This window comes from Mycteria americana, chromosome 9 (assembly GCF_035582795.1).
Source record: "Mycteria americana isolate JAX WOST 10 ecotype Jacksonville Zoo and Gardens chromosome 9, USCA_MyAme_1.0, whole genome shotgun sequence".
Taxonomy (NCBI): Eukaryota; Metazoa; Chordata; class Aves; order Ciconiiformes; family Ciconiidae; genus Mycteria; species Mycteria americana.
Window position 1 is genome coordinate 9,137,072 of NC_134373.1, and position 24,990 is coordinate 9,162,061.

Consider the following 24,990-nt stretch of genomic DNA (forward strand, 5'->3'; position numbering starts at 1 on the left):
ATCAAAACAGTTGGAAACTTCTTTGCTTACTAGTAAATAGATAGCAGATAACAATGCTAACTACTAATGTTTTCTATGTGTTCAATTTCAAGTTAGAAGGAGAATCTGGAAACAGTAAGACAAAGAGTTGGGGGGGGGGGTGTCTGATACTTAGCAGTGTGTGTCTTTTAAAGATTTACAGCCTTTTTCTGGACATTTAAATACTAGCATTTTAAGAAAATAGTCTTGTCAAAAACTTGTGATTTCCAAAACTTCCATTACACCAAACCTGCCCTCATGTCCTTGTGTGTATGTACATTTACATAGGTTCGCGTAACAGCTTGAACCAGGCTCAGAGGAGATACCCATGTGACCTTTTGTGAATACGTTACTCAATTTAAGTGATGAAGCTGTTATTTATTAATTGTTACTGTACTCTATTGAGAAAGACAGTTAACAACAGCATCTGCCGAACTTCAAACACTTGGCTTGCGTCAACATTAGCGAGCAACTTTATCTTTCAGCTACCTAAGAGCACAGAACACAGCCATTTAACGTGTTACATGCTAACACCCCGGCGCCCCAAGACCGTTTTTAAGCACATGCTGAGTGGGATTTGCTAAGCACATTTAGAGTGGGATAGCTCATCCAGGGCTGAACTGTATTTTTTAGCAGTCCAGGGGGTCACAATCCCCGGCATTAGAGGCCTTCCCAGACTCATCGCTCCCTGCCCCAAGGCAACCGCGAAGCTGCGGGCGCGGCCGGCCCGGCGCCATTTCAAGCCCCTCAGAGGGGTGCGCGGGAAAAGCTTCGCCGCGCCTCACGGAGGCCACCGCCGCTTCCCCGTTACCTGGGCAGCGGCCTCAGCACCCGGGCCGCCATGGCGGCAGCCGGCGCGGTCGATCGCCGTCATCGGGTAACCGGTACGCCGGGGTGTGAGCCGGCGCGGGTGGGATAGGGCGCATGCGCGAGGGAGCGGTCGGCGAGCCGGGCTCCGTTCCCCTCAGCCACCTTCACCCTGCACCGGGAAACGGGTGGGTCTGGGGGGCTGCCGCCTCCTCCGGGCCCCTCGCTCCCAGGCGGCCGTCCGCCTCCGGGCCACCCCCCCCCCCCCCCCGCTCGCCCTCCCGCCCAGGGCGGGAGAGCGAGCGGAGGGGGGGGGGGGGGGGGGGGGGCCCGGAGGCGGGTGGCCGCCCGCCCTCTCGCCCCCGAACAGCCCTTTTCCAGTCAAGATAGCGACTAACAAAGGCAGAAGGTCAACCGGGCGACGGCATGGGGTTTGTAAGCAAGGCTGCAGGCCCCTTGCTCGGTAGTTGCATGAAGGGGTTTTCCTTACCTTGACAGGATCTGGGCTAAAGGGGTACTGCTCCCGAAGCTGGTTTAGGTCGGGAGCTGTGAGGACGTGAGATGAGGCTGTTCCTTCATCGGTGAAGCAAATGATAGCGTATGTAGCAATAACATAAACCATGGTGGCTGCTGCCCAAGGTGGAGAAAGCCGCATTGCTAAATTACCTTCAGAGCTGAACTTTGTGGACTGAAGCCGCAGTTTGACAATGTATTATTTTCAGCAGCAAAACCGGTTTCTTAATTTCTGACCTCCCTGTTTCTCTTCATCCTTTACACCTGCTGCCACACCTGTGCTGCCCTCTTAGCTACTGACACACAGATTAGTGAGCCAGGAGATTAAACATCCCACCAAAACTTGGTTATACTAGAAGGTAAATACAGGGATTAAGCAGCTAACATGGTTACTGCCCTGACAGTAGCTAGAGATAGAACTGTGAGTTCAAACACATCATGTGTTCAGCATAAATAGACTCAGAAATTGCAACCAGGAAAATTGCTATTTCTTTTTAAATAGAAGATTAAGGCATTTGAGAATTTATGGACATCATAGTAGGAGTCCATAATACTAAATTCACTTTTATTTCAGTAACTATGTCAGACCGGATTTTTTTAGGCTGACACATACCACCATGAGACTGATACTGAAAAGTGTGATGAACCAGGGAGTGACAATACAGTGCCTTAGGTAGAAATGTAGCTTCATCATCTCTCAGTGTAGCAAGTTCTTAGCACTGGCTGTCTTGATTCACATTTGTATTTAAAAAAAAAAAAAATCTTAAAACCTTGTAGCAAAATTATTTTACTGGAACAAGAAAAATCCCAGCTCTTGGAATCACTTCTGGAGAAGTCCCCAGAGGGCAACCTTGCTCTTCATTTCAAGAAATGATTCAGCCCCTGCTTATAGCAGCGTCATCTGTATTGGCATTTCCGTTGCAGTAACTCTCAGGGTATATTAAATTTGGTTGTAAAAATCTTAATCAAATTAAATAGGCACAAAAAGAGACAGAGAACATTTCTGTATTATGCAGTCCCAGCTTTCAGTTGTGTACACTGTGAACAAAAAATAACTGAGAACAGGACATGAGGTGCTTTCGCAGGCATTGGGAGACTGCCTACTGCGAACTAATTAATTGCAGAATTCATTAGGCAATCCAGACTATTCAAACTCTTACCTACCGATTATATGATCATCAAAGATGCAGTCTATTAGTGTCATCTTGAGTATATACAGCCATATATGCTGTTTTACAGCAGGTACCATGCACTTAAATCTAAACCAGTCTAAATGACAGCAAATTGTCACAGTTGCCAAATCTGAACCCTTACTTAGTTTGGGGTTTTTTTAATTATTTTTGAGGATGAGATAACTCTGCATCTCTCATCCAGGCATAACCAAATTATGGGGAGTTTGATAAGCAGATAACATTTTTGTACTTTGTATCCTATGTCTGAAAGTCTATGCATTTCACAGACAAATACGAACAGAACCTTTCTGTAGGGTAATCTTTTTGTTAGTCTCATTGTAGAAATGAAGAAATCAGTGTGTGGAAGCTAACTTTGGGTAAGAGCAGGTGGAGGCTGTTTGAAAGCCCTGGAAATCTCTTAATAAATTCCACCTGCACATGGTACACATGGGCAAGGCTGTGATCAGGACATGATTACATAGGATGTCTGTTTCTAGAGTCCAAAATAGAAGTCAGTGGTCTGATTCATCTTTTACTTATGCTGATTTTAATGTTTCCCCCCATCTGTCCCCCCCCGGCTTCAGTATAAATAATGGTGTAGACCCTTTCTTTGTTGTCTTCCAGCTGTATGTCTGATTTAGAACAAGAGTGGAGCCTGCTCATTTGTAAACAATGAAGTAACAGCAAGCATTGTCTTGCAACAGCTACTGATTTCTTTCCACAGTGCTGACATTGAATTTATGCTTAATGTTTAAATTCTTTCCCTTTTTTTTTTAAATTGGTTTCAAGAAGAAGAGGTGGTGACAGAAGAGCCGTCTTCCTTGAGCCTAGCATTCTACTTCATTTTAAAACATGCTGGTGATGGCTTGAATTTACCTATAGTTTGGGGTTGGGTTTTTTTTTGGGGGGTAGGTGTTAGAAAATTGCAATTTTCTTACAGACAGCCATTTAGTGACTGAAAGCCAGTCCAAAAAGTAACTCAGATATCATCCTGATTTTTAACAGTCCTCCTGCACATCTCATTTTCTGCAGAGTGGAATATCAAAGTGAAAATGTTTTCTAAAAAGTAAATAAAAGACTTCTATAAGTAGAAATAGGAAAAAGAGTGAAAATAATGGAGTTGCATGAGAATAAGCAGAATGAGATGACCTTTAACCTGGGAGTTTATGGATGATATTACTATTAGCAAAGAGGGCTGCAGGAGACTGGGTGTGCTAGGCGTGAGCAGCACCCCTAGTAACCAAGCCAGGAACTCCAGGAGTGTAAGTGTAATAGCCAGAAGGATAGGCAGGTTGTAATTCCTCCCCTTGGAGAAATTTCCTGGCAGTGTGTTCAGCAGGTTTGGAAAGAGAAAACAAATTGCAGACTGTAGGAGGACTTTAGAGTTGAGCAGATGTTTTGGGGTTTTGTTTCTGGGGTTTTTTGGCTTCTTTTCCAGAAAAACATATAACTTTAGGATGTGGGAGCTCTTGCTCCCAAGAAGGATTGCAAGAGCAGCTCAGCTGTATGCCACCTATATACCCCTAATTAATCATTAATTTGTACCTCTCACTTACTTGCCTCTGAGAGCTCCCAATGTAGTTCACCAAGACCAGATAATAAATGGTACAAGTACTTCATTGTGTCCCGTGCTCCTGCGTCCAGGCTTGCTGTAAATTTAATCTTTTCCTCTGCTGGTCTAACAGCTAGCATCTAATTTATCTATGTGTGGGTAGTAAGCGCATCCTTACAGTGTATGAAGGTAAGGAAAAATGAGGCTGTGAAGGCTTGAGGAATAGAATGGGAAAATTTCCAGTTCATCCCTGCTAACTGGTTATTACTGTACTGACAAGCAATCCTCAAATTGTTTTTTCTTAGTCCAGTCTCAGTTGACAATATTCTAAAACACCTCCACAGATGACACAGGTTCAAATTTCCTTGCACCAGCGTGGATGCCTAGTACTGCAGTGGAGAGTCTTCCATTGACATCGGCGAGAGTAGAAGTAGACTTAAAATAAGTGGAAAACTGATCTATTTCTCCACTTTCTAACAAAAGGCCAGCCCAGGGAAGGACTTGAAACACAGGAAACACATATGTAATGTGGAGAAGCAAATTTTTGCTCTTGTCTGTAACATGAGTAATCCCATGGGAACAGAGTGCCTTCCCCAGGCGTTTTAGAGGCTTTTCAGATAATGCATCCATATAACATCTGAGGTCTAGATTTGGGATGAGGGCACAGCTAATGACATGCAGTAGTGACTTTCTCCTGTAACAAGAAAGTGTGTGAGAGAGGAAAAAAAACCCCTTTTTTCTTTTTTTCCTTTTTTTTTTTAACCAGTAAATTTGCATCTTATCAGTGGGGAACTAGAAGTGTTTGGAGAAGGATGAAAGGAAATCCATAACGAAACTGTGTGAGTGAAGTAGTTTCCATTTTCTTTTGGCCTCAGAGTGCACCGGGGAAAGCGTGGGGGTGGCTGGGTGCTGCTGCAGGCGCTGCCGTGTTGGTGAGGCCGGGAGAGAGGCCCCAGGCAAGGTCCATCCACCCGCGGGTTCCTTCCCTCCCACCGCCCCGGCTTAGACGTACCACTCGCGCTGCATCCCCCCTGCCAGCACCCCCTAGGTTAGACGGGACCCTGGGCAAACACCCTCCTACATCTTTCTTCCCTGCTGCCACAAGCAATCTGTCACTCCTCCCCTCGAACCACCCTCCACCCACGTAGAAAACCATAAGTGTAAGGAACGCCCTCTTCCCTTCCCCCTTCCCTCCCCACGAGTCTGTTCTTCGTGGGTGAAAAATGCTGGCTTCCTAGAGATCTGGTCACCCCTGGATTTGGCTTTGAGACCCAAGCTGTTTGATACCTTTTAGGACCACCGCTTGGAAAGCTCTGCTTGCAGATCTATTGTGTTAGTTTTTCATTTGCATATAATTGCACATGTGCAGGTGGGAAGGGGCTATTTGCTTCCCACTTGCTTTGATATGCCTCCGTTCCTGAGAGGACCGCTTCCTTCCCTTCCTGCTCTCGGCCTCCCACGCATCCAGCAATGAGAAATGCTGCAGAAAACTGACCAGCTACCAACCCGCCCACCTGAGGAGGAGGAGCACTAGCAGCAGCAGCACATTTCTCTCTCTCTCAGCTTTTTAAACACAGTTAAAAAGAGCTGTAGTGTGGGTGGAAATAGCTGTAGGGAGTGTGTGTGGGAATGGGGCCAGAGCAAAGTGAATTTTCTGTTGGTAGGACAGTTGCTTCTAGTGGACCAAAAAAATCCCCCAAGGATATCTTGCTGCTGAGGGTGTCTTTGGGTTTATAATTAGTTCTTAAGGTTGAGTTTCCCAGGTCTGGAAAGAATGAAACTGAGTTTCTTTTTCCTTTGTAGTGCAAGTGATGGTACAGTGGCAGCCAGCACTCCTCACTCGGAGGAGCTTGCCTACAAGACATCAGGAGTCTGCTTAGCAAATAATATTTGTATTGCATCCCGTTGGGTCATCCTGTCTCTTCTGCTCATGATGTATGTGCATTTCTGTGAGAGTCAGAGCTGCCTATATGTAGGAAGAGAAAAAGGCATGTGGTTTTCACACAGTGTGGGTCTGTATTTCAAAATACCATCCCTGTTGGACCTCTTGAAATAGCACTATCCCAGAATATCAGTTAATTCAAGATTTACTCTAAATGTGTGCTTCTATAAGGAATTAAATTCAAGCTTATTTATGTGAACAGGATGTTATTTGAGGTGCTTTGCTTCTATCAAATGAAAATAGCAGTGAAACTAGTACAGGAAAACAGAACTTGTAAGACTAGTGGTATAGAGTGCAAAGTGGTACTGTTGTTTCTTAAGAAGTATCTCTGATAGACTCCAAGAACCAAGGTACAGAGCAGCTTTCAGGTTCTGTCTTGGTTTGACTTAGCTATCTGGAATACAGTTTTTACAATATGTAATCCTAATCAAATTTGTCCTAACTTGATTTAATTACATGCATTCTTCTCAATCCAAAACTCTACCCATAAATTTATTTTGACTAGATTTCTCACCAGCATCAGACTTTCCATATATATTACTAATGCAGAATCTTATATCAGGAGGTGGTCTGTAATGATTCAAAGAGATGCAGTAACAGCCAATTAATAAAATGTGACTCTCAAAGTATAGGAGATTTTTTAAAAAATATTGCATAGGGCATGTAATTTTCTCCTAGTGAGCAGAAACATCAGACTTGATATTTGAATGGTTTTTAGCCCTGTGAAGTAACTTTCTTCATGGAAAAGGAGTGCACACTGGAGTGCAAAATCCTGTTGCAAGGCAACTTACCTTCCAGTCAAGACAGCAGTTTGCCAGACCCATTTCACAGACCAGGACTGCACAGATACAATGCAGTAGGGAACTGGGCTCATTGACTTCAGTGCCTCCCCCCCCTGCCAGCCTATCTCCTGTAGCTCTGAAGATCTTACCCTAGAGTAGAATGAAAAATGCAGGCATAATTCCTTACACTGATCAGCTCAGAAACAAAGGAAGTTATGAATAAGCCTAATTAACACATTTGCATGTGACATAACATAAAGATCAGCTGATGGACTTATGTTCTAGCAAGAGCTAGAGCAGTACCAATGGAGATGTAACCTTAATGGAACTAATTATCCTGATGTTTTAAAAGTCCTGTTTCTGAATGGTGATTAATATTTTAAATATATCCTTATAACCTTCCACTGAATCTTATGTAACTCATAATTATAATCTGCTGGAATTACATACCCACCCTGAGAAGGAACAATATTCCAAATAGTAAGTTCCTGTCACTTGACTGATTTACTTTAAAACATTGCAGTAATTCCTTTGTTAGTAGCATTTTGAAGCGCTATTGGCCCGCTTGTAATTCTATCTCGCATTTAGCATTGGTTCAGTTAACTTTAAAGGTAGTGCTTTTCATACCTTTTATATCAATGAATGTACATCAGATTTTAAATGCAGATTATATGCTTATCTTGCCAGCTACTATTAGCCTGAATTTTTCCTCGTATGATCTATTGTGGTGGAATGATATTATTCAAGAAGCATAAAAAAACCCCCAAACATTTAGAATCATTACAAATCTATTTTAGGAGCTCAGTCCTGTACATAACATTCCTGTTGGCCTCCCTGTTTTATCTGTTGTTCAGCTGGAATGTCACACGCTTTGGTCTTGAACCATTTGGTATCAAACCTTTCCGTCTCAGGGGTTGTAGTGAACACCTAGTTACCTCATTTTGTTTCAGTCAAAATCATAGTGAATTAAGCACAAAAGCATTTGATGCTAATTAGTAGCTTTCTGACAGTCCAGGGATTTGATGAGTACAGAGAGCACCTCAGATGTTTATTTTAAGAATTTGTTGCTCTAAATTAAAGTGAGGCTCTTCAGCAGGGCAGTTTGGCTGACAGTGTGACAGTCAGTATCTTATTAAATGGATGTGTGTGTATTCAAACCTGTCCACGTTACATCTGACACCTTGCACAGGTATTAATTTTCACTTGAAAAGATCTACATTTGATTTTAAAAGCCAATATTAAGAATATTTTTCAAAATTTCTTTCTATTTTATTTAATTCTGGAGTACAACTAAAACTGTTCATAAAATAATGCCTTTGAAGAACATTGCCTAGGGAAAGATATCTCATTTAATGCTACAAATGATGCAAAGGACAGCAGAGCAGATTGGAGAACTTAAAAATGAGGACAAAAATAGGTCAGCAAAATAAATAGAGGCCTCTAAGCTATTAAAAAATAAGCGTATATCATTCATTGCTGCAGATACATTCTGTTTGTAAGTATAAATTACCAGCCTCCAATATGGGGTAATTGTGAGCAAACGCTAGCTTCAGTGCAACTCAATTTACCAGCTCTGTGTATAATTATTAACCTGGTGGAAAGGATGTGTAGGAAGTCAGAAGGGAAAGTGTGTGTTTGTTTGTTTGTTTGTTAAAAAAGAAATATGGTCATCCTGGATCATAAACAAACTTGCAATGGAAGTGACAGGGACAGAGTACTTGGTTCCTAGAGCCCTCATCCAGTGGATATACCTCCCCAGGGATACACTGCTCGGTGAAGAAAGGCAGTGGCAGCCGTGGCAGGGTGCAATATAGATCTAGGTTGTTCACAAGGAAATACATGGTCTCTAGTCTCGTTAGTTCCTCTCTGTAATCTCAATCTTCTGTCTGCCCTGTGGATTTCATGATGCCACTTGTTTTCCTGTCCAGACCTGGACAGTCCCTCCTTCTCTCACTCTCTCTCAGTCTCTGCAATTGCAGGCTGGAATGGAGGTTCATGCTGCTAAGAGCAGTGTATGGGAATATATAATTATTTCAGAAATAACATGCAACACAGTGTGATTTAGTCATACTTTGACACACCTCTGTCTGCCAAGAAAAATGCAGGCACTACCTTATAGAACTGTTGCTAAGAGCACTTCAGGCTCTAGGAGTGAGAAGATGCTTTATTGTATGGTTAACTGCAGGAGTTAGCAGCAGGGTTTCAATCTGGGACCTGCCAAGATATTAAAGCACACAAATCTGTCGCTTGAATTAAAGGCTGCGCTTCTGCCTAGGGGACATAGCACTATGTAGAATTAGCCTGGGACATTATTTTGTAAATTTAAGACACTTCGAAAAGTGATTTTATTGACATTTGTAGCCTAAAAAAAATTAAAGAAGAGAAAGTTCTGGCCAGCACCAAGAAGAAACATCTTTTGTTTGTTTTATGCTAAGAGTTAAACAATTTTCTAAGAAAGCAGAGACTTTATGTTAAAAAAAAATTAAAGAAAAATCCATTTTCAATCTGAAATGTTAATGGAAATCTTTTTTTTTCCCCATGACTGAGCAGAAGAATCATGAAGCACATTTGGACTGTGCATTCCTTTTCCTGTGCCACCACTAGCATCCCTGTAGCTTTTGTGAGCCTTTTGGAACATTCACCATCAACTAGTTTCTTCCTAGTAAGAGACAGCTGAATTTTGCAGGTACAGCTGTCAGTCATCTTAATTACAACAGCAACATACAATTTTCAACATTCTTTAAATAGTCAGAAGAAGCAGACATTGAGAAATAAGTTTGTAGCTTCTTCACTATTCTACTTTAGTTTTCACTTCTGTAAAGTGAAGAAAGTAACCTTTACTGTCTCACTGTAATATCAACATTAACTTCACAGTTGAAACAGTAAGATGCTATACACTGGTGATAACAAACGGCATCTTGTCATTGCACAAAAGATGGCTCCTATTATTGAGCTAAAGCTCAATAGTTTATCTATATGCTTGCAGTGCGTATACCAGAAAATGCCACATAGCACGATTACCCAGGATTATGGGATCCAGAGGAAGAGGATTCAGATACCACATGCTTTGAATTTCTGTGTCGCTTTACAAATCAACACATGGAATATATTTTCCATTTCTTTAAAAAAGAAAAGAAAAGTTGTTCTGTAAACTGTTATAAACAGATATCCAACCAGGGTCTTGTACGTATGTTAGAAAGGATGCATGCTTTTTCTTTCTAAACAAATAATCTCACCACTGCTTCACATGCAAGCCTGTAATGCTGCCATCTATCAGCTGTTACCCAGCTCTACAGAAGGAAACGGGTTTTTTTAGCACAGGACAAACAAATCCATGCCGTATTAAAATGCGCTCACTCAGCCACACTCCTTCCCTCAGGAGTATTTCAATTATCTTTTCTTCTGAGGAAATTTCCTACCTATCTGAGAATTTCCCACCTTCTTCACTTTTAAAGTAAAAAACCCCCTAGTATTTCCAGAAGTAAAAATCCTAACATTCTATCAGGTCCTCCAGTATGCAGTTTCAGGAGGTTTGTAGGGTATTTGCACAAGCAGTCAGCTCTCCGTTTCACAGTAATCTGTTTGCTTTTGTTAGTTATTCACAATAAGCAGTCATAATGCTTGTAGGTAACATAATTACTCACTACAAAATGACTGCAACAACGGATTGTGACTTTGTCACTGCACAATAACAACCAGAAGCAGAGCTCTGGTTGGAGTTATTACGTGGAGTTATTTCTAGAAGGTGAAGGAAAACATCCTCCCTAGAAGATGTCACTTCATCTTAAATACCTGGAAGCTTTTTGCCAAAGATTTCGGTGACCTGTGCTGTGCAACCTTCACCTTTCTTGTCCAGGAAGGGCGACTGTTTGCAGATCTGTGTTAATCTTTCCCCTACAATCTTACACCTATCTAACATGTAGAACGTGGGCAGTATTTACATATCTCATAAAAAACTATAGCTCAGCCATGTGTTTAAAGTGCTTCAGCTCAGTAAATAGCTAAATGAAAGTTCAACGCTACAGAGTTGAAACTGTAGTTTAGTTCACTTTCTGTCTCTGCTTCCCAGATAGGCCTGAGTTAATTAGTAGCCAACCTTCCAATATCCGTTTCCTCCTTTTGAGCCTTTTGTGTATAAACCATGTATATTTGTTCAGCCACTGTTGTTGCAAGATCACCCCTACCCAGCTCAGAGTCCAAAGGTTTACCAGTCTTTTTTAGCTAATAAAGCTAAAGGTGGGTGAGATAAGACAGGTTTTGTAAACCAATTACTGCAGTCTATTTTAGTGATACTGCGTTTACTTAAAATTTGGTGCTGTTGGGTCAAAATTTAAAATACATTGCAGTTTGAGGTCTTTAAAATTCTTCTCCAGTATTACTATTTGGAATGGTACTTTATGCTTAAATTATTAATTTAGAAAGTAAGAGAGACATACAAGGTAGACAGGCAACCTATGTGTCATGTATATTTATGTCCATACACATTTTCATTCTTGCCAAAGGAAATTATAAATAACCCAGCTTACTGGAGAATTTTCAAGATTAGAAGTCTTACTTCTGAGAGTGCTGTCTGAAGGGTTTTTAGGCATCAGGAGGGGTGATTCACAATTGTCTTCCATAGTGTTTAGGTTAACTGTTTAATTTTTTTTATTCCACTGCAACCTGAATAATAAAAGAACCTACAGTTCAGAGCCGGTGGCATTTGCACTCTTTGTAGTGATATTATTCAGCACGCGTGCTACAAAGAAGGGAACTGAGCCGTTAGGCTTTTCTTAACATTCCCTGCTGTTGCTGCTATCAGTGGCCAAGGCTATGGAAGACACGAGGAATGTCTGACTACTGCTTTTCTGTCTTAGATAGGACTGATGTCAAGAAGGAGCCAGCTACCGACAGCTTGCTCTGGCTTCTCTTTCTGTCACTCATATACTGATGGACCTGCACTAGTAGGAAGTGCTACTGTTTTCAGTACGTTAGAATGGCTCTGCAGACAAGGAAAACTGCCTTCCTAACTCAGTACATCTATAAGCTCTTGTTTAAGGCAAAGCATGAGGGTTAGTAGCACTTCTTACATGGTGGCCTAGGGAACTTGAGGGTCCATGAAACCATCAGTGGCCCAAAGGTGATGTGCAAAAACAGGTCTAGTGTTTACTTGAGACATTTAATTATAAGAATGCACAATATTTTGAAAAACTGAAGGGAAAATAAACTGTGGTACAAAATATTTGAGAACTATTGATTTATTGTTATTCTAATCTCTTTTAATTGTTCCTCAGAAGATTACAGCACTTAGAAACAAAAAGACATAAGAACAACCATGCTGAGTCAGACTGAAGGACATCTAGCCCAGGACACTGTCTGCCAAAAACGGCCCTGAGGGGCAGCATGGGGAAAAGTAAGGACAGGGCAAACATGGCTCACACTCTCTTTTCAGTTCAGGGGACTCCAGAGTTGGATGTCTTGGCTTTTTTTTTTCTGTCTAGTAACCTGGGGATTTCTCTTCCATGAGTTTGTCCAGCCTCCCCTGGGACTTGACAAACTTTTAGCATCCACAGTATCTTTGCAAGCTTTGGACATGTCTCCTACTAGCTTCATTTGATGTACCCTAATCCACGTATGAGACGAAAGAGTAAATTAACCTGCTTTCTCCAATTCATGGCTTTGTAAGTTGCCTCTTTCCCTGACTGGTGAATACTAGGCTACTCAGCTGTTCCAGGCAGAGAAGTCATTCCAAACTTTTAAGCATCCTTCTCTGAACCTTTTCCAACTCTAATATATTCTTTTTGAAATGAGGAGACCATACTGCTTTTTTCCTATAATTCATATGGGATCCATGTCTGAATTTCTCTCTGTGTGAAAAAAAAAAAATCCATATATTATGCTAAAATAGAATTCTTTCTTACTTTGCAATTGATTTTGCACTTACAGTCTTTTTTTTTTTTTTGCCCTCATAAGTACTTTGACAGTTTTGAACCTTCTGGTAATAAACAGTTTACAGCACACTGTAGCAATATAAGAAATCCTCAGGGAGCTAGGTTGTACATCCTAAAAGCAGATAAAATCGTCCAACCCTGCAGGCAACAGACCTTTTCTCAACTATTAATAGAACAGGGGGAAGAGAGGGGAAAGAAGAAAAGGAATTAGTAAATTACTTTAAAAAGCGTAGACAGTTAGAATTCATAGTTGATGTGCTGATTTAGGAAGTCATGAGATATAGCATAGAAAAAAAGGTAAGAAATGTCAATACTGTTACATAGACAAAGACTATTTTTTCTGCTTTTGTCACCTTCCTGTGTTTTTTTTTCCTTTCCCACCCAACCATTTCAAAGGCATATCCTTAGAATGACGCATCAATTTTCTGTCTGCTTGAGGTTTAGAAATAGCTGAGCTGTTATAAATAGATCACAATCTGCAAGAGACAAAGAGACTGGAAATATTGTAAAAGGTTAGCTAAAAAATTTAGATGTGGATTGAGATTTCAGATGTCTCTGAGAGTGGAAGTACTCAGTTCGAAATGCTTTATTAACTGCAGCAGAGGAACCCGTGCTCCTTGTGCAGCAGTGGGGAACTGCCAAGTGGAATCAGGTGGCACTTCTGGTCACGGTGCCGAGCAGAGAGTGACGTCCAGCCCCATCTCCGGGAGCTCACAGTTCAATCACATGAGAAGAAGGCACCTTGCCGTTCCTTACCGTGAGGCTAAAACACAAGAGGCGATTACTCTTTTATACACTGTAGAGCCACTAAATCCAAATGTAGAACTTTTACACCGTAATTTTTCTGGCAGTACTCGTGTACTCTGAATTGGTAGCATTCATCTAGTTTGCTCCCTTTTTCCCCTTTGCCTCCAACACACCTTAATTTTAGTGAAGCGTCTTGGCATATGGCTGAAACCTTGTCCTTGTCCAACAAGGCAGTGAAAAAATCAAAACTGGGAAACAGTCTAATGTCTTTTTGTTTCTCTTTGAGTACTCCCTTTGTAAGGTCATTTAGATCCTGCTGACGCTCCCAAACAGACTTTGGGAGAACAAGTAGTTGTCCTGCACTGAAACCTGATACCTGGGAGTAGTAGTATTCCTCCAGCCATATACATACAGTTGAGGTCCATTTTATTCTCTTCCAGCTCTCTAATTCTGTTAGAGTGACTGTGAGAAAGATGATTTGGTGACTGTGGGTAAAATAAGACATTAAATGGAAGGGACAAACTTTCTCTATGATGTGTTTCTGTTTTGAAGAGAAGCTGCTTCATTAAACCAGGCTGGGTTTCACAGTAGCTATATCATGGCAACTAGCTTGACATAAGCTACACATTCTCAGTCTTTGCCAAATACAATGTCATACCGCTAATGCAGGACTTGGTCTTTGCTTGAACTGTGTCTCTAACTGTCACTGGTTTTAATAGAAGTTTAAGCCAATACACACTGCAGAATCAGGTTCTTCAAACCTAAATTAACATTCTGTTGAAAACTAAACATATGTTGTTTTTTTTCACTGTCAACAATTTCGTTTCCAGGTTTGGAAAAGAAACATTGCTGGGGAGGAATCCAATGAATTTATTAATGAGCTCGGTAAGTATGGAACTATTAATATCTTCTGAGATTTTGTTTGTCTTATTTTTATCTTCAACTTCAGACTCTGAAATAAACAGATGTTCTGAAGCTTTCCACTGGGAATACTACAGCATGTTAAGTCCTATCTTAAATACATTGTGATTATCAGGATATTGTAGGAAACAGGTGAATAGCTGCTTTCATTTCTGAAACAATTTGTACCATTACATGAAGTCTTTATCTCACATTGCACTGATAGCCCTAAAAAGAAAACATCTAAAACATTTCTTATATGTTACTAATGATTTTTATTTCCAGCCAGAAATCTGAATACAAAACTGGAAATGTTACTTTATTCTCTAATATTATCAGAGATCATTGAAGCTGCTATTACTATTCCGTGGCATGACTGACAACCTAGTTTACCTGTCCTAAACACATTTTAAATAGATGAGTGCTTCTTTTTGTCTAAAAAGGTTCCATTTATTTCACGATCATTTTTGGTCAGAGATACTGCTTTGAATCTCAGTGTTACTGAAGTCTATGGCAGTCCTCCTACTGACACTTAAGTACTGTACTAAGGTCCTTTGTTCTTCCTAGTGAGGAATATCATCTTGAGAATTTGAGAAGGGCATCAGTAAATTGCTCATTGTTTTCACACTTTGGGGAGCGGGGACTGTTTGAAATTCACCTTGAAACTGAACTCAACTACTAGTATCGCTTGGATGTTGTCATATTAACCAAGAAGTTAAAACAGATTAACCAATCAGTTATGCTGGAGGTCCTGAGATGAAATACAAAATAAAAAAGATCAGTCTGCTTTCTGGAGAAAGAGGTTAGATAGCTTGGCTAAAACTGTGACTCCCTTATGTATGAAAAGTGACATTTACTGCTCCTATTTATAATGAGGCAAATTCAGCCCTAGAGAGAGTTAGATGTGAGGCCTCTGAAGTCAGCAGTTAGCCTTAGCCTGAGTTTGGTGCAATGTGTCCCTCAGTACAAAAGATTATTTCACTGCTTGTGTCACTCCAGTAGTTTTCATCAAAGATCACATTTGCATGTACCAAGTAAAAATGCCTGCTTTGGTCTTGGTTTAGGTTTACAAAGCTACATTGTAGAAGACCTGAATTTAATCAGGGAGATAAGATGATATGACTGTCCTTTTATCTGATTCAAAAAAACCCACTTCAGTTAAAAACTGCTTTGAGCGATCACCATTTTTTTTTAGCCATATAAATGGTGAGAGCTAGTCCTTGGATTAAAGGAGAAGAATATATAATGCTGTGTAAAATCAGAAGTCATTTTCTTGAATAATCTTTCAATATGTAGAATACTGAACCTCAATTAAAATTTATTTTGGTCAGGGAATATTTTGCTGTGCAGTGGTATTGTATTTCCTTTAAAAGCTATTCTCAGAAACTTAATTTAATCAAAAGCTGAGAACTCAAATTCCCATTGACCTCAAGTCATTGACTAGTAATTAGGAAAACAGGGATATCTGACCCTCTATGCTTTTTAGGTCATACACCCTATATGCGTGTATAAGCAGATACCATGCAAACACAAACCTAATTTTGAGGGGGGAAAAAAAGGCCTATCCGGTAGAAAAAAGTACATATATACACACACAGTAAACACAGCTTCTGGAACTACTATTTGCTCTTGCGCATTGCTTTGCTTCCTCTTTGCTAATGAATGTAATACTTCTAAAAGATTAAAATCTGAGGAAGAGAATCCTCTGCTTCCCTGCCAAACCAGACAGACCACTGCAGTGGTAGCTCGTTGTCTTACCAGCTGTGAGTATTCTGTCCTGGGTTACCATTAACATTGCTTGCAGCTGTGTATGATTTGCTGATTCACTGGATGACTATTTCTCAGTTCCTCTGTTGGGATTTTTCTCCCACTGGTAATAGAGTTGCTTTTAGTCTTTGAAACAGTAGGGAAAAGCCACTTTGTTTCTCATCATGACTTAACTTCTTCCCAGATTTACACTGAGATATATACAAACTGGCCTGTTATGAAGAGCTTCCTAAAGAAGAAGAAATGAATGCCATAGTTGCCTTAATGCAGTGCCTCTCCTAGCAAAGGATTGACTAAAAAAGTAGTTTTGTTCATGTTATGCAAAATGTATTAAAGGTCTGATGGAAAGGAAAGCTTTTCTGTTGTCTTCATTGTACTCTGGAGCAAGTCCTAGCAGCACAAATCTCACCTTCAATTTACCTTTCTAATCTGACTGATGTAAATGATTTTTTTTTCTCTTTTTTTTTTTTTTTTTAGCCCAGAGTTAAAAGCTGCTAAAGGACAGCAGAATATTTTGTCAGCCAGAAATTCTTGATTTCAAAGTACAGTTCTAGCTTATGAAAGAAACCAAAAAGTTTTTCTATACATTAAAATTTAAGCTCCTAGAAACCAGTTCCATAAGATGGGGCTCAGATACTTTACCTTTGCCATTGCTGGAAAATATCAGAAGCACAAGATGTATATATCGCACGTATAACATACAGGATGTTTTTCCATGAAAGCTTTGTGTGTTACACTATATTTGCTTTATTTTTCCTCTAACGTAAGGAACAAGTCACTGAGTCAGCTGACACCGCTGAGTCTTTTTCAAGCAAAATCTAGTATGGTTAGTAACATGCAGTTCCAGCAGGTATTTGTATGTAGTTTTGTTTATTTTACTTTTAAAAATAACTACTTTACTTTCTTTTTTCAGTTTATTTGGGGCTTTCTTTTAGACATTACAGATTTTTGTTTGTTTGTTTTTTAAGCAGTGAGGCATTTGTAACTATTTTTGGCTATTTTGTAACTATTTTTGTAACTTGTATTTTGTAACTTGTATTTTGTAACTTGTATTTTGTAACTATTAAACTATTTTGTAACTATTCTCACTGTTATATATGGTAAAGTGGTATAGGACACATAAATCAAAATCTTGGTAAAGTAACACATGCATTTAACCAAAAGCTCCCAGGAATCCAGAGGCATTCTTTCCATTCCATGGATAAGTTTAACCCAGGTGTGGGTTTACAGTACAGAGTTTATTTTATGGCATGTGTATGAATGAATTATTTTTATTTTACAGTTATAAAGTATTATTTCTGAATATTCTAATAGCCAGTGGTCAGGTACATATTTACTAGTGTCACTCTATCTATTAGCTAAGAGAAAAAGATTGCTGTTTGGTAGTTTCTCCGTATATCACATTTTACTGTGATTCAGAGCTTGATCCAGAGGTCTTTGAAAAAAGAGATCTTTCAATTAATTTCAATGGATTTTACACCTGACTCAGCTTTTTATTTTCCGTAATGTTTTATACTAGCAAGTGTTTTAATAGAAAACTTGGTACTTTAAGTAGCTTACAACTACATTTCTTTTTCTCTGAACACTGCTTTGGCTAGAAATATATAGCCTGTTGTGATAAAAATACATTAGGACAGTTTGTGTGCAGTGCAGCAGTTTCTCCATTTTCGCTAATCCTCGTTTTCATAGCTGAAAGAACAGAGAAAGAACTCTCTGAGCAAGTGTAACCATTTCTAACAGGCTGTAACCCAGGCCTTTACATGGAGCCTCACTGAAAGAAATAACCACGCAGAGCCCTATTATGTTCAGTTCTGCTCATGCTGGAGTGGCTGGTCAGATTGGCACAGTACCGTGCAATGCGAAGGCTTTTGGCAGGGCCTGCCTTACGATGCTTACCCAATGGAGGCAGTGCACCCCAGTCTGAGCTACGTGACCAAACTCAGTCAGTGCTGGATTCGGCTTTCAAACTCAGAAAGAAACCATTTTTTTAATATATATATAAATAGATGTATACATATTTTATATGTATATAAAGATACTTCATATATATATATAAAGAAAACATTGTAAATGACTGCATATTAGTCATATTCTATACTCTGGTCCTCAGCTGTAACTTCTTGTTCTCATACCAGGTTATGCAACAGCCTGCAAAGAAATGTTACACATTTTGTCTTAATTCCTCCATTCAGAGAGCATTTTTATTTATTTATTTATTTATTTATTTAGGAAATATCCCTGGCACCTCCGAAACCAAGTAGAAGGGGGATGATAAGGGTAAAACTCCTCAAAAACACGGCTCCAAGAAAAGGTAATACAAACAAAGCTGCAGAAGACGGTCACGTTCTTAGTGCGTGGTGGGCAATGTTGAGTTATCAGAGTTAAGGGACAGGCTGCTTTTATGGCTCCAGTAAATGTAGTCTGCAACTACAAAGATCAGCTTTCCCTCTTCAGTTCACAAACAATGACTGGAAATGATTTGAAATATATGTTCTCCCTAAAAGCATTTGTAGTAATTTGCCAAAAAGTCTCCATCAGGATTAAATAATTTCGGTTGGAGCTGACATCTGGTTTATTACAGTAATATTTTGTAATAAACCCCCCACTGTATGAGCCGATAGTTGTCTGTCTCTGAATTCTGCAAGATTACAGGAGGCCTTGCCTTCCTGGTCTCCTCAGACATGGTTTCTCCCTGTGGTTAATGAGCCGTGGGGGAGATTCACAAAGATGAAGAGTTTTGAAAATCCTTCCAGAGACAGACAATAAACAAGCCTTCTCCTGCCCCTGGTCATCTCCCCTACGAAATTAAGCTTTTGTCTCCTGCCTCCTTCAGGAGAGGCCTTTACTGTAGGGGTAGGCAATCTTTTAGTCAGATGGAGTCCTCAATGGCCTTTGTGTCCACATACAAAGATCGCACCCCTTCGGTACGCTAGCGTGGCAGGGGAACGACCTCGGGAGAGCCGTGCCTTCCACAGGGACTGGTGTCCACTTCGGGGAGGACTCAAATTAAATGGGTCGAATGCCCGTGGTGCCCCCGTTCCTCTCCGTCTGCCTCAATTATGCAAACTTGTAGTTTTCTCTCCATTTCTTCCCTCGGGCAAAATAATGCAAATTTTTCTTTCCTTGAGGAAAGGGGGATCCTTCCTCAGAAAAGGGAGGTACAAATAAGAAGATGCCAGTAGCACTGCATTTGTCCTGCGGTATCCCAGTTGACGTTGTCCGCAGTGTGGTCACTCTCCCGGGCAGACACCGCCTGTGCTGTGCCGCTGAGAGGGATGGCCCGTGGGGTCTACCCGCTTTATTGACTCTGCTTGGACTATGGCCCAGTCTGAGCTCCTGTGTACAGAACACCATCACTGGAGCGCTTGAGCTTAATCCTCAAACAACTTCACTACCTCCTGTTCAGTTCAGGGCTAATAAACACCCCAATTCCCAGGCTGGCCTTTCACTTTCTGTCTTGATTATTCCCCTTCTTTAGCTGAAGACCGATGACCTTTTGATAGTGCCACATGGCCTCAGCTGTTGCTCAGGAAGTTATCCTGCCTGCTTGTTTTTCAGCCTAATTACTGCGGGGGGGGGAAGGTTGTTGTTGTTGTTTTAAGTATTTTCATAATTGTATATAATTCTAGAAACAACGTTACTGATGGGATGATGCCAGTGGCTGCAGAAGGTGCTACAGGTAATAATTTAATTCTTTATGCTGCAATACGTGCTTGGAACTTCGGAGGAGCAGGAAGCGCTACGACCGTTGAGTGATTCGGTTGTTTAGGGTCCACGAACGCTCCCCAAACACTATTTTTGACGCAAACGTCCAGCCCGCGGCCCAGCGCAGGTACCGATCTGCCACCCGCGGCTTCCACACCGCACGTAGGCGGGACGACTCTCCCCATCCTGCCCGTAGCCCCCGCCTGCCCTCTGCTCGCCGGCCGTGCCGTGCCGTGCCGTGCCGTGCCGGCGGCCCGGGGGACGGGGCGGCGGCGGCGGCGGGCGGGTGCGCGGCCCCCCCGCGGCGGGGGGCGGCTCCGTCCCTCCCCGCAGCGCCCCGGCGCGGCGGCACGGCACGGCACGGCGCGGCACGGCCCGGCCCGGCCGGGGGGGGCGGCCGAGGGAGCGCGGAGCCGCCGCCCGCAGCAGCCGCGGCGGCAGGAGGTGGCGGCGGCGGGAGGGGGCTGCGATGCTCCCGGCTGAGCGCCCCCCCGGAGCCGCCCCCGGGCGAGGTGAGTCAGCGCGGCCCCGCGGTGCGCGGGGGGCCGGGCCGGCAGCCAGGCCCGCGGCAGGCCGCCCGGCTGGGTGCCGCCGCCTCCCCTGCCCGCGCTCCGCGGGGCGCCGGCAGCGGGCGGCCCGGCCGCGGGCCGGCGGGTAACCGAGCCGGGGGTCGCCGCGGCCCCGCGGGCCGCGCCGCGGGTCTGCCGGCGGGCGAGGCGGCCGGCGGGCCGGCTGTGGCGCACCTCGCCGCTGCCGGTGGGAGTCGGGCAGCCGCCGGGCCGGCGAGGCCGTCGTCCCCCCCGCCCAGATCTCTGACCCGGCACCGGCTGCGGCTCCCTCCCCACCGGGGGCGACGGGCCTTGTCCCCGCAGCCGGCCAGGATGCTGCCGTTGGGCCCTTGCCTCAGCCTCTTCCGTCCCTCCTTAACGGCTGCTCTGTTCAGCTTTTCCTTCTCGGAGGTGTTTCCTGCCTGCGCTGCGCTGGAGCCGATCAGCTGCTCCTCAGCTGAGCCGGGTGGTCGCCTGTGCGCTGGCTTCGCTCTTGTTGAGGTCTCCTGACGTTAATTGTGGCTAAGCGGTGACCTCATTGGGTTGCCGGCCCGCATCTCCAGAAGCTCAGCGTTGTGGTTGAAGCCTAACCACCGTACGTGCGACCGAGCCATCCAACGCCAAATGCCCCACGCCCTCCCGCATGACCACCGGTGACAGCGTCGGGGTCCCCGGGGGCGGCTGCTGGCTGGGCCCTGTCCCGTGGGAACTCCTGCACAGGCATCCCTGTGTTTGTCCCTGCTGCCAGCGTCCAGGCGTGGTGTTATGTGTAGCTGTCACTCGGTTTCTGAACCCTTAAATCCTTAAAATGCAATGATTTTTAGTAAGCAGGTTGTCAATTGCTCCTCTGGTTATTAAAACAAGCATAGGAATAGATGCTTGTTTAAGAAATTGGTGCTGGAGGTACCACAGGTGTTATGGACGCCTGTTATATCCTGAGTTAGATGGAGTTTAAAACCCATGTTTGGTCAGCAGCTCTAAAGTTTTAACAGCAGGCTCTTTTTAAATGTTGCGTTAATGAAAAATGCCGTGTTGAAGAGTGATAAACCTGGAGTTTAGGGGAGAGGAGAGTGGCTGTCTGAACATAACACTGAAGTATTTCAGTAAACACTCACCCAAAATGTTACTACGTTACTAAGATACATAGGGTATATAAGATACCCTATATAAGATACATAGGGTAAATACAGTTGTCTACTGTATTTAGTGGAAAAAGATCGTAAAATGCTAGTTTTCTAGTGTGGGGGTTTTTTTGTATTTGTTTCCCTGGATATAAATAGTGGACAAAGGCGACATTTATTTTATTGTTTGTATTCTCTGAAGACCCACTGGGGAATAGGGGAAAAGAAAACAATCTGCTTTTTAAGGATGGTGTTTGCGATAGCAGTCATAAACCCATTAAAAATCCCAAGCAGGTTTAAAAAAAAAAAAATCGAACAGGTGGAGTGAGAATATGAGAGCAGAAGCTGATGATGCAAGGAGCTGATGTGAGGAAGTTGTGGTTGATCACTAATGTAGCTGGTGCTAAGGCACAACTTAAACACAACCTAAAATTCATCTTAGTCTTCAGCTACAGCACAACGGGCCTGAGTTCATATAGCAGCGTGGGAGAGCGTGAACCGGTGACATGATCCAGCCGTGGTAGCGGCGGCTGGTCCCCGAGGGTGGGTATTGCCTGGCAGGCCTCTCTGTTTTGAAACAGACCGCTGCTCCTGCTGCTTCCAGACTTGGTGGTGCAGCTGGGTGCCTCCATCCCTCCCCAGCCCTGGAAGCAGCTGTGCTTGGGCAGTACTTCAGCTCTGACTCTGGGCACTTGCCTGGTCTGTAGTTGAAGGCACGCGTGTTACTTACCATCACTGATGAAGTGTAAACCTTAGCCATGTAGATACGTAGTTGGTAAATTAAAAACTGGTCAAAAAAATTGGAGTCCAATACTGACTAAAAATAAACTGATTAAAAACTAGAGTCTACTAGGACATCTTAATTTGCACATATTAAATGGAAAACATGATTGGAAAGCAGGAGTCCTAAGATGTGAGTTTAATGGTTTTACTTTAACAGATGAGGATCTGATAGTGTTCTCCTCTTCTTTAATGTTAATACTAGCACTATTGTATCAACTTAGCAACTTCAGACCCATTATAAAGTGCATTAAACCTATTATAAACCTGATCTTGACATACTTCAGACATACTGTAGCCTCCCAATCTAATTGACTAAATGTGTCAAAGTATGTGGGGTTTTATATCCATATTGAATGAAGTAGAAAAACATATAGACCAACACATTAAGTAAGTGCATGCCAAGCAACACAAAATAAAGCAATTTTAAGAGTTAAGTGTTTTAGAACGAGGTGGTTTCACTTCATGGAAACCCTAATTATGGTGGTTAATGTTACGACACTAATGTCTTGATTCAGACTTGAAACAAATACATTTCCCAGCACCGAGTTAATTCCCTAAACATGATTTATTCCTGATTTTATAAATTCTGAGTAAGGTGTCCATGCTGGGGCCTCACAGGAGGACTGCTTGCCTTTAGAGGGCAGGGGGTGGTGATGTGGGCAGGTGGGTCAGCCTGCCCCAAGTTGGTCTGTATGGCTTGGCAGGGGACGGCCCCTCCAAGGGCTCCGCCTGGAGGTTGGCGTACCAGGGAGAGGTTTGGGAACCTGATGCAAGAGTAAATGGAGTCTATGCACTCCTCTGTCATGATCTAAGTTGTTTGCATAACATTCTCCTCCTTTTTGGCATGGACGCAGGCGACAGCACCAGGCTGTTCCTTAGGGGTGAAACTTGCTTGGAAATGGAAAACGTGGTCTATTATTCAGGTTTATTACAGCAGTGCCTTGTAGGCCTGCTGAATGCAAGGCTTAATTCTGAGAGACGCTGCACAGATACTGTAGCAGAAAGCCTTTAATCCAAAGGTTTTGTAGTTTAGATCAATGAGACAAGGCAGGCTGATGAGGAGGTAGTATGCATGAGCAGTATGATGGGTGCGCTCGTTGTGGCAGTTTCACCAGCCGGGGATGACTGAGGTGAGCTTGCTTTGGAAGATGAATAGTTTTTAAGTCTACCTCTCCAGCACAGACCTCTTCTGAATCAAACAATAATTAGTGCCATAAAGGTTTATTCAAGAAACATGTTTTGTATTAGCAGATTTAAAAATGTTCGTATGAAAACTTCATGTGGAATTTCATGTGTTTGCTACAAAGTCAGTTTGCTAGTAAGTGAAAGTCTGAAAGGGGTAAAGTAAGATGTGATGCCATCTTGGCTGGCTTTGATTTATCCACACAATGCAAACAGCAAGCTAGTCTGCTCCTTCTTGCAGCTGCATGTTGCTTGAGAGATTAATTAATGATTCCTGTTTTGAAATTCTACTCTTAGAGTACGTTTTCTGAGAATGTATAAATATAAATCTTCTACAGTGGTTTTGCTAGGTATTTAACAGGTTAAGCTACTCTTGCTCATTTGCGCTGTCTTCTGATGAACTGTCCTGTGGGCGTGTTTTTGTTTGTATTTTTGCATTCAGTATACATCCAAACCCTGATTTTGAGGCTCTGCTTTGTGAGCCTTAATTATACTTTAATTCTCAAAGCCTAGTGAATGGAATATATATGCTGAATTAAACTTTATTTAAAAACAGCAGTACTCCTTCACTCCAAATCAAACTTTCTGTGGGTCTGCAAGTGAAGTTTTAATGCCTTGCGCTGGAAGTGCCATGATATTTTGCCTGAGAAAATATTCTTAGGGATTTGCTACCCCAGTCTGATCTGTTGATTGGCTTTTTTTTTTTCTGAGATGCAGTGCAAAGCAGGTGTTTGGAGGTGTTTTGGTTTGTTTTCCTCAAGGCTTTGGGAAGAGTGACTCCAAGGGGAGAGCTGAGTTTTTAGTATACTATTTTATTATTTTCCTTATTGTAATTTTCCTTTGTCTTATAGGGAACTTCTTGTAATGTCAGGTTGTCTTGAATAGATTAGCTTTTTATCCTTTCTGACCTTTAAATCCTCTTAATTATTAGGAGAGCTAGAGTAAATGAGGATCGATTTAAGAAATAAAAAAGGCAAGAATGCCAAGAAGATACTTAACTAAATGTAGAATACCCATGTTTGTCTCTTTCCATCTACCTGCCAAAGAGCCTCGTTACAGTCATTAAAATGACTATGGCATTGTCATCACTGAAGTCCTTGGGACAAACGGGTTTTCCTCAGGTAGTTGCTCAAAGGTACAAGTCTGCAGGAAAGTTGCTGTAGCCATTTGCAGAAGATGACTGGATGAAAGACCTGTTGTAGATGTAAGGGTTTGAAAGTGGATTTTGACTTGCTGGAGGAATAGATATAAACCAGGCGGCAGCAATCTGTGACAGGAAACTTAGAAAAACCAATAGACTCTGGTACTTACATTAAAAAATCCTATCTGTGCAAAGCTTGAAGGAAGAATAGTCTGGTGGTTAACAGGTGTCTTCTTTATATCTGAAAAGAAGTGCATGCACTTGTACATAAACAGGGTCAGAGCACGAGTGATCTTGCAGAATAATCCCCAGCCTGAGAAAGCCGGGTCGGCCGCAAGCTTCCTGTGCAGCTGTGAGCAAGGGACTTACACTCCTGGGCT

At 42.4% G+C, this 24,990-nt stretch overlaps 2 protein-coding genes across 8 annotated transcripts in view; one reads left to right on the forward strand and one right to left on the reverse strand.

Annotated features, from left to right (window-relative positions):
* Window positions 1-1,072, reverse strand: part of HIBCH (3-hydroxyisobutyryl-CoA hydrolase) — a 50,840-nt gene extending 49,768 nt beyond the window's left edge. For both annotated transcript variants that reach the window (XM_075512439.1, XM_075512440.1), the window contains exon 1: window positions 830-1,072. In XM_075512439.1, coding sequence (XP_075368554.1) covers window positions 830-861 — 32 coding nt within the window. In that variant the 5' untranslated portion in view covers window positions 862-1,072. The remainder of the gene's footprint in view (window positions 1-829) is intronic.
* Window positions 1,073-14,293: 13,221 nt separating this feature from the next.
* Window positions 14,294-24,990, forward strand: part of MFSD6 (major facilitator superfamily domain containing 6) — a 36,816-nt gene continuing 26,119 nt past the window's right edge. The window contains exons 1-3 of one of the 6 annotated variants that reach the window (XM_075512436.1): window positions 14,294-14,348; window positions 18,360-18,441; window positions 19,760-19,809. The gene's annotated coding sequence lies outside the window, so the exon portion shown is untranslated. Of the gene's footprint in view, window positions 14,349-16,097; window positions 16,127-18,359; window positions 18,442-19,759; window positions 19,810-20,169; window positions 20,348-24,990 lie in introns of those variants that run through there. The other 5 variants (XM_075512437.1, XM_075512434.1, XM_075512435.1 and 2 more) reach the window with 5 other exon arrangements.